Here is an 8,922-nt window from a genome sequence, read left to right on the forward strand (position 1 = left end):
ACGCTTGATTGCCATCTTGGCAGATTATGACACACAATCCTGCATTGTTACAATGCTAATTGTTTATTACAACTGGGCCCATAATTGTTGAATATCTGTTGCCAACTGAATCACGTGGACTCATCAGACACAGTGAACAACATACAGTAGGAGTCTCCACAGAATAAAACCATGATTTCATTGGCTGTGGAGCAGACAGAATACTAAACAGTTCCAAAATGTTGTTGTGATCAATTTTGGGGCGTCCCTTTAACAGCATCCGTCTGTTTATATAATGCTCAGAGGAAAGTCTAGGTGCTTGTAGAGCCTGAGACTGAAGGAGGTCGTGCATGGTTTGCTGACTATGATTAGGTGAGATTAAACTTTTCATATGCATGATCTATATAACACACCATCATTTCATAACCAATTGTTCAACAAGTCAACATGACTACAGTGTTTACTCGTCTCTTTGTTTCCCTCAGCTGAAAGGATCCTGACCAGAGCTCAAAATCAACCACCTTTCGTTCTGAGTGCTTCCCATGGACAAATACGGATTGAGGTATTGATTGCTGAGAACTAATGAAATACATGCACAATATTTGTAGATATTAAGGTGAGTATGGGTTTGAGGTTTTAGTCATACTACTTTTTTGTATTTTCAAAGGAACAAGAATAAGAAAGATGACATTCCAACACTATTTTCTTTCTTTGTGACCTTTCAAACAAGAACCACATATGACTATTTGATGCTTTCATAATTTTGCTTCATTAACTATTGGTGTGTGAAAATGTTGATGATACTAGTTACGTATGGAAGTAGTTGTTCAAGTTGCAGGATTACATTTACATACTATGAATATATAGTATAAAAGTTTGATAAAAACTGTGTTTATTAAATGTGTAACTATTTCATGAAGATAGTAATGTCACGAATCCCGCTTCCTGAGTCTGGGTTTGCCTGTGTGTCTGTCCTGGAGTGTGTTTCAGGTGTCCTGGAACGCACCCTGTCTGGTTGCCGGGCGAATTAGCTTGTTGGGAGATTGATGTTCACCCGCACCTGTGTCCCATCAGTATTCTGCACACCTGTCCTGATCATCATCTCTCCCCTTCAAAAGCTCTGACCTGACTTCCATTCCCTGCCGGATCGTTAGCCATGAACAGTATGTTGTGCCATAGTACCAGACTCAAGTTGGATAGTATTTGTTTTGTTGTTTTTGTTTACGTATTGCTTGCCTTGAACTTACCTCCGTTTGTTTTGCCTTCAGTTACTCACCCGGATCATTCACCCCATTCCCGCCTGGTTGACGGAGGATTCCGCTACTCCATTGGATTCACCTATTTCCTCTCATCAATTCACCACCGCTGCCCGCTACGCCATCTGGATATATCTACCCTTTCACATTTAATTGTAAATAAATACTCACCTTCTTCCTACGCTCCTTGTCCTGGTCTGCTTCTGGGTTCGATCTTGAAAGAACGTGACAAGTAATGGCTTACTATTTATATGGGAATGTGTTACCATAGCCATTTTTCCCTCAAGTGCATTGTCCTCATTTGTGTTATTTTTAGAAATAAACTGGATTCCGATGGGAAGCATTATCAGCAGGATGTGTTGTATTTTCAGAAGCCCAATAATCTACTCAGACAATGTTTTCGACTAGCAGTTCAGTGTTCCGTCTGTTACAGTAACACTATTCTTGCAAAACTTTCATTGAACGTAAGTCCAGTTAATTTTTGCAAACATAAATGTAGATGAAAACATGAAAAATGTTGAAAAACACATTTAAAGATGTGATCAAATTGTTCCTTGTCTCTAGGCCTAAAACACCAGGTAGAATGGACTTCTCAAATACTTCGAACCTCAACAGCACTGTGAAACCACAGACTCTTTTCTGCTACGAGTCTTTGAGTGGATCGTGTGTGAGGTTTGCTCGACCCCTGAGCGTTCAGGTTCCGATGTTCACGTCGATGGTGTTGGCCATACTGGTGACTGTTATTGGGAACCTTCTGGTCATCACCTCCATTGCACACTTCAAGCAGCTCCAAACCTCCGTAAACCAACTGCTCGTCTCCCTGGCTGTGTGTGACCTCCTTCTGGGAGTGTTTGTAATGCCGTGCAGTGCTGTGCGCTCTGTCCAGGGCTGTTGGTACCTAGGAGGGTTTCTGTGTAAGCTCCACACCAGCACTGATATTATGCTGAGCACATCCTCCATCTTCCATCTATCCTTCATCTCCATTGACCGTTACTTTGCTGTCTGCAGGCCACTATCATACAGACTGATCATCACCAATAACACTGTATTGATCATGATCACCACCAGTTGGCTGGTCCCTGCCATTTTTGCTTATGGAATGATCTTCCCTGAGATCAATCTGAAAGGCAGGGAGGATTTCTATGAAACACATGTCAAGTGCATTGGAGGCTGTCAGGTGTTCTTTAGTCCAGTGGCAGCTGTAGTAGTATCCTCCTTTTGTTTTTACATCCCAGGCATGATCTTGATTTGTATATATTCCAAGATATATTGGGTTGCCAGGGCTCAGGCCAGGTCCATTAAAGATTTATCTCGTCAGTTTAAAGAGGCAGACTCTGGACGTAGAGAAAGACGAGGGGCAAATATTCTTGCAATAGTAGTTGGAGTGTTTCTAATCTGCTGGAGTCCCTTTTCCTTGTGCCTCATCATTGACCCTTTCATACAGTACTCTATCCCCCCGCTGTTGGGGGATACCCTGGTTTGGTTTGGATATTTGAACTCTGCTTTTAACCCTATTGTCTATGCTTTCTTTTACACTTGGTTCAGGAGGGCTTTGAGAATCATCATCAGTGGTCACATCTTTCACAGAGGTTCTTGTAGATTTAGATTGTATTCTGAGTAAAGTTTCAGTTGACATTGTATGATGTGTGTTCAAATAAATATATTAATTATTGCGGGATGTAACATGTGACAGTTATGCAACTCAAAGTTATAAAGCTTGAGTGAAAATGTAACAAACGCTGCTTTTAACCTGTTTCAAATAAAGCTGTTTGCCTGAAATAAATGTGTTTCAATGCTTGTGATACTTGTGCCTGTCACCTTGTTGACTAGTGTTCTTTGTCTCCTCCTAGTGCCTATTGCTGGAGCAGTAAGTCTGTGTTGTGTGGCTGAAATGAACTTCGAGCTCATGACATCATTATCTTTGTACACTATTATACTGTTGGTATACATTACTTGAACATACACATATAATATAAACAGATGTAAATCATGTAACCTATTATAACTGGCTGGTAGCTGGGAAAGGGGTGTGCCCAAAATATGTCCAATACAGTATATAAACCCTGTCATTCTTCTAAGAAGACTGTGCTGGATTCAGCACCACTCACACACCTGCACCTGTGACTACAGTAGCAAGTGATCAGCTCTAACTTGAATGTCTTTTTGTTTTTGGCAATGGATTTCTCATCTCATCAACATATGGATCCAAAGATGTTCTGTTACCCAGAATCAAATGCCTCCTGCACCAGAGAAATCTTCAGTGAAGGAGTTCAAATTGCTTTATACTTTATGTTTGTTTCTGTTATGCTGGTCACTATTCTAGGGAACGGTGTGGTCATTATCTCCATTGCTCACATAAAACAGCTCCACACGCCAACTAACATGCTTATAATGTCTTTGGCAGTTGCAGACCTGCTAGTTGGAGTAACTGTGATGCCTTTTAGTACAATGAGGGCTGTGGAGGGCTGCTGGTACTTTGGAGATGCTTTTTGTTTGCTGCATTCTCGTTTTGATATGTTCCTCACATCTGTTTCAATTTTCCACCTGGTATTCATAGCCATAGATCGATATGAGGCTGTGTGCAGTCCACTTCGCTATTCCACCAAGATTACAATACCAATTGCATGGCTCATGGTTTTTGCCAGTTGGGCTGTTGCTGCATTGTACTCATATTGCCTACTATATTCAAAAGCAAATGTAAGAGGACTGGATGAATTCATTGCATCCATATACTGCCTGGGAAGTTGTAATCTTTTCCTTAATGCTCTGTGGGGCGCCCTAGACACATTGATAGCCTTTTTCTTTCCGTGCTCTGTAATGGTGGGTTTGTATACCAAAATATTTTTGGTGGCAAAAGAACATCTAAGGAAGATTGAAGACAGCCAAAATAATTCCAATGAGGGAGGTAGAGGTGTGGTGTCTAAACAGTCAGAGCGGAAAGCAGCTAAAACTTTAGGCATTGTGGTGGGTGTTTTCATCTTTTGCTGGCTGCCTTTCTTTGTTAATTCCATAGTTGATCCATACACAAACTTTAGCACACCACCTATTCTCTTTGAAGTGTTTATCTGGCTGGGTTACTTTAATTCTACTGCAAATCCAATCATCTATGCACTGTTTTATCCTTGGTTTCGAAAATGTCTTAATCTTATTGTCACATTGAAAATATTCAATAGAAATTCTTCCTATATAAATGTATTTGCTACTACATGATGTATTGTAAAGCTACATTAACATAATTCAAAACTGTGTGTGAACAGTATGCACTTAACTTTTAAAACCTAAACAGTGACGTGGCCACATTGGATAATGTGTTCAAGGAGGCAAATGAAGAGAAAACCTCTTCTGCTCATTCTACTGCTGTCAATACTTGCCAGGACTTTTTCGTGTAACTGTGTTTAACTTATAAATCCTTTCTATCTCTTTTATTTACATTTTATTATATTTTGAATGTAGCACAGGCCTACCTTAGAATACATTTTCATAAAGAACACAAAATGTATCATTGGATTTTATTTGAACTCAATCATCTTTGATCTAATGGCTGCTGTTGAGCTAAACAGTTTTTGGTCTAATGGCTGATGTTGAACTAAACAGCAGGTACCCGGGTTTGAGCCCGTTTGAAATTTGATCTTTGCTGTAAAGCAGAGCATAGAGTGGATCATGTGACTGAAAAGCATGACATGCAGATCAGGAAGCAGAGTGCAATATTTGGGGAATTGGAAGTTTTCCTATAAATATGTTGCCTGTGTGGTTCTTTTGTTTCACAAGTATTGAGTACCCTGTCTTCAGTGATCTCATTCTACATCCCAGGAGTAGGGATGATTAGCATCTACCTAAAGATTTTCCTTATAGCACAGAGAAAGGCACACTCAATTCATGGTACAACCAATCAGAACTCTGTAGGCAAATCACAGAGAAAGGCCACCAAAACACTTGGTATCATTATGAGGGTATTTCTATAATTCTGGACACCCTTTTATCTCCAACAGTCTCCAATGCATTGATCCCTTTATTAGTTACTTTACCCCACCAGTTTTGTCTGTAACATTTATAAGGATTGGATATTTGAATTGAACTATGAATCCCATGGTGTATGCATTATTTTACAGGTGGTTCAGGAAGGGGTATAGAATGATCATTTCTGGAAATATATTTCAAACCTATTGTTCAATAATACAATTTTTCAAATAAATATGTCCAAAACCGGTACTGACAAATAAGTGTGACAAATATTTGCCTTGCTGTTAGTCCTTTTTTAAACCATCAGCCACAGGGTTATAGGATTCAAAAGCAATTTAATAACATTTTATTTGAACATGGGGGAGACTGCAGTAGACCTATCCACAGCAAATCCAGCAATATTCACTAATGGATAGGTCTACTGCAGTCTCCCCCATGTTCAAATAAAATGTTATTAAATTGCTTTTGAATCCTATAACCCTGTGGCTGATGTAGTCTCTCCACTCCCATATCTAGTACATACATACATAAATACATAGTGTATTCAGAAACTATTCTGAACCCCCCCCCCACACTTTTTCCAAATGTTGTTACATTACAGTCTTATTCTACAGTTGATTATTTTTTTATCCTCATCATCTACACACAATACTCCATAATGACAAAGCGAAAACAAGTTTCAGAAATCTTTGCTAATTTATACAAAATAAAAAACATAAATAGCTTATTTACATAAGTATTCAGACCCTTTGCTATGAGACTTCAAATTGAGCTCATGTGCATCCTGTTTCCATTGATCATCATTGAGATGTTTCTACAGCTTGATTGGAGTCCACCTGTGGTACATTTAATTGATTGGACATGATTTGGAAAGGCACACACCTGTCTATATAAGGTCCCACAGTTGACAGTGGATGTCAGAGCAAAAACCAAGACATGAGGTCGAAGGAAAAGTCCGAAGAGCTCTGAGACAGGATTGTGTCAAGGCACAGACCTGGGGAAGGGTACCAAAACATTACTGCAGCATTGAAGGTCCCCAAGAACACAATGGCCTCCGTCATTCTTAAAGGGAGGAAGATTGGAACCACCAAGATTCTTCCTAGAGCTGAGCAATTGGGGGAGAAGTGCTTTGGTTCAGGAGGGCTTTGAGAATCATCATCAGTGGTCACATCTTTCACAGGGGTTCTTGTAGATTTAGATTGTATTCTGAGTAAAGTTTCAGTTGACATTGTATGATGTGTGTTCAAATAAATATATGAATTATTGTGGGATGTAACATGTGACAGTTATGCAACTCAAAGTTATAAAGCTTGAGTGAAAATGTAACAAACGCTGCTTTTAACCTGTTTCAAATAAAGCTGTTTGCCTGAAATAAATGTGTTTCAATGCTTGTGATACTTGTGCCTGTCACCTTGTTGACTAGTGTTCTTTGTCTCCTCCTAGTGCCTATTGCTGGAGCAGTAAGTCTGTGTTGTGTGGCTGAAATGAACTTCGAGCTCATGACATCATTATCTTAGTACACTATCATACTGTTGGTATACATTACTTGAACATACACATATAATATAAACAGATGTAAATCATGTAACCTATTATAACTGGCTGGTAGCTGGGAAAGGGGTGTGCCCAAAATATGTCCAATACAGTATATAAACCCTGTCATTCTTCTAAGAAGACTGTGCTGGATTCAGCACCACTCACACACCTGCACCTGTGACTACAGTTGCAAGTGATCAGCTCTAACTTGAATGTCTTTTTGTTTTTGGCAATGGATATCTCATCTCATCAACATCTGGATCCAAAGATGTTCTGTTATCCAGAATCAAATGCCTCCTGCACCAGAGAAATCTTCAGTGAAGGAGTTCAAATTGCTTTATACTTTTTGTTTGTTTCAGGTATGCTGGTCACTATTCTAGGAAACGGTGTGGTCATTATCTCCATTGCTCACATAAAACAGCTCCACACGCCAACTAACATGCTTATAATGTCTTTGGCAGTTGCAGACCTGCTGCTTGGAGTGACTGTGATGCCTTTTAGTACAATGAGGGCTGTGGAGGGCTGCTGGTACTTTGGAGATGCTTTTTGTTTGCTGCATTCTAGTTTTGATATGTTCCTCACATCTGTTTCAATTTTCCACCTGGTATTCATAGCCATAGATCGATATGAGGCTGTGTGCAGTCCACTTCGCTATTCCACCAAGATTACAATACCAATTGCATGGCTCATGGTTTTTGCCAGTTGGGCCGTTGCTGCATTGTACTCATATTGCCTACTATATTCAAAAGCAAATGTAAGAGGACTGGATGAATTCATTGCATCCATATACTGCCTGGGAAGTTGTAATCTTTTCCTTAATGCTCTGTGGGGCGCCCTAGACACATTGATAGCCTTTTTCTTTCCTTGCTCTGTAATGGTGGGTTTGTATACCAAAATATTTTTGGTGGCAAAAGAACATCTAAGGAAGATTGAAGACAGCCAAAATAATTCCAATGAGGGAGGTAGAGGTGTGGTGTCTAAACGGTCAGAGCGGAAAGCAGCTAAAACTTTAGGCATTGTGGTGGGTGTTTTCATCTTTTGCTGGCTGCCTTTCTTTGTTAATTCCATAGTTGATCCATACACAAACTTTAGCACACCACCTATTCTCTTTGAAGTGTTTATCTGGCTGGGTTACTTTAATTCTACTGCAAATCCAATCATCTATGCACTGTTTTATCCATGGTTTCGAAAATGTCTTAATCTTATTGTCACATTGAAAATATTCAATAGAAATTCTTCCTATATAAATGTATTTGCTACTACATGATGTATTGTAAAGCTACATTAACATAATTCAAAACTGTGTGTGAACAGTATGCACTTAACTTTTAAAACCTAAACAGTGACGTGGCCACATTGGATAATGTGTTCAAGGAGGCAAATGAAGAGAAAACCTCTTCTGCTCATTCTACTGCTGTCAATACTTGCCAGGACTTTTTCGTGTAACTGTGTTTAACTTATAAATCCTTTCTATCTCTTTTATTTACATTTTATTATATTTTGAATGTAGCACAGGCCTACCTTAGAATACATTTTCATAAAGAACACAAAATGTATCATTGGATTTTATTTGAACTCAATCATCTTTGATCTAATGGCTGCTGTTGAGCTAAACAGTTTTTGGTCTAATGGCTGATGTTGAACTAAACAGCAGGTACCCGGGTTTGAGCCCGTTTGAAATTTGATCTTTGCTGTAAAGCAGAGCATAGAGTGGATCATGTGACTGAAAAGCATGACATGCAGATCAGGAAGCAGAGTGCAATATTTGGGGAATTGGAAGTTTTCCTATAAATATGTTGCCTGTGTGGTTCTTTTGTTTCACAAGTATTGAGTACCCTGTCTTCAGTGATCTCATTCTACATCCCAGGAGTAGGGATGATTAGCATCTACCTAAAGATTTTCCTTATAGCACAGAGAAAGGCACACTCAATTCATGGTACAACCAATCAGAACTCTGTAGGCAAATCACAGAGAAAGGCCACCAAAACACTTGGTATCATTATGAGGGTATTTCTATAATTCTGGACACCCTTTTATCTCCAACAGTCTCCAATGCATTGATCCCTTTATTAGTTACTTTACCCCACCAGTTTTGTCTGTAACATTTATAAGGATTAGATATTTGAATTGAACTATGAATCCCATGGTGTATGCATTATTTTACAGTTGGTTCAGGAAGGGGTATAGAATG

At 39.3% G+C, this 8,922-nt stretch overlaps 3 protein-coding genes across 3 annotated transcripts; all 3 read left to right on the plus strand.

Annotated features, from left to right (window-relative positions):
• Nucleotides 1–1,818: 1,818 nt before the first annotated feature.
• On the plus strand, nucleotides 1,819–2,922 carry LOC120024011 (trace amine-associated receptor 1-like). The gene has a single exon (XM_038968095.1). The coding sequence runs from the start codon at nucleotides 1,819–1,821 to the stop codon at nucleotides 2,854–2,856; it is 1,038 nt and encodes a 345-aa protein (XP_038824023.1). The 3' UTR covers nucleotides 2,857–2,922.
• A 524-nt stretch (nucleotides 2,923–3,446) lies between these two features.
• LOC120024012 (trace amine-associated receptor 13c-like) lies at nucleotides 3,447–4,445 on the plus strand. Its single transcript, XM_038968096.1, has one exon. The coding sequence runs from the start codon at nucleotides 3,447–3,449 to the stop codon at nucleotides 4,443–4,445; it is 999 nt and encodes a 332-aa protein (XP_038824024.1).
• A 2,518-nt stretch (nucleotides 4,446–6,963) lies between these two features.
• LOC120024013 (trace amine-associated receptor 13c-like) lies at nucleotides 6,964–7,998 on the plus strand. The gene has a single exon (XM_038968098.1). It carries the CDS (start codon nucleotides 6,964–6,966, stop codon nucleotides 7,996–7,998), a length of 1,035 nt encoding a protein of 344 aa, XP_038824026.1.
• Nucleotides 7,999–8,922: the final 924 nt, after the last annotated feature.

Source organism: Salvelinus namaycush, chromosome 29, assembly GCF_016432855.1.
Source record: "Salvelinus namaycush isolate Seneca chromosome 29, SaNama_1.0, whole genome shotgun sequence".
In the NCBI taxonomy this organism is placed as follows: domain Eukaryota; kingdom Metazoa; phylum Chordata; class Actinopteri; order Salmoniformes; family Salmonidae; genus Salvelinus; species Salvelinus namaycush.

Bases quoted from the DNA above. Each gene is read 5' to 3' on its own strand.
- LOC120024011 (XM_038968095.1), top strand. From the start codon at position 1,819: ATGGACTTCTCAAATACTTCGAACCTCAACAGCACTGTGAAACCACAG.
- LOC120024012 (XM_038968096.1), top strand. From the start codon at position 3,447: ATGTTCTGTTACCCAGAATCAAATGCCTCCTGCACCAGAGAAATCTTC.
- LOC120024013 (XM_038968098.1), top strand. From the start codon at position 6,964: ATGGATATCTCATCTCATCAACATCTGGATCCAAAGATGTTCTGTTAT.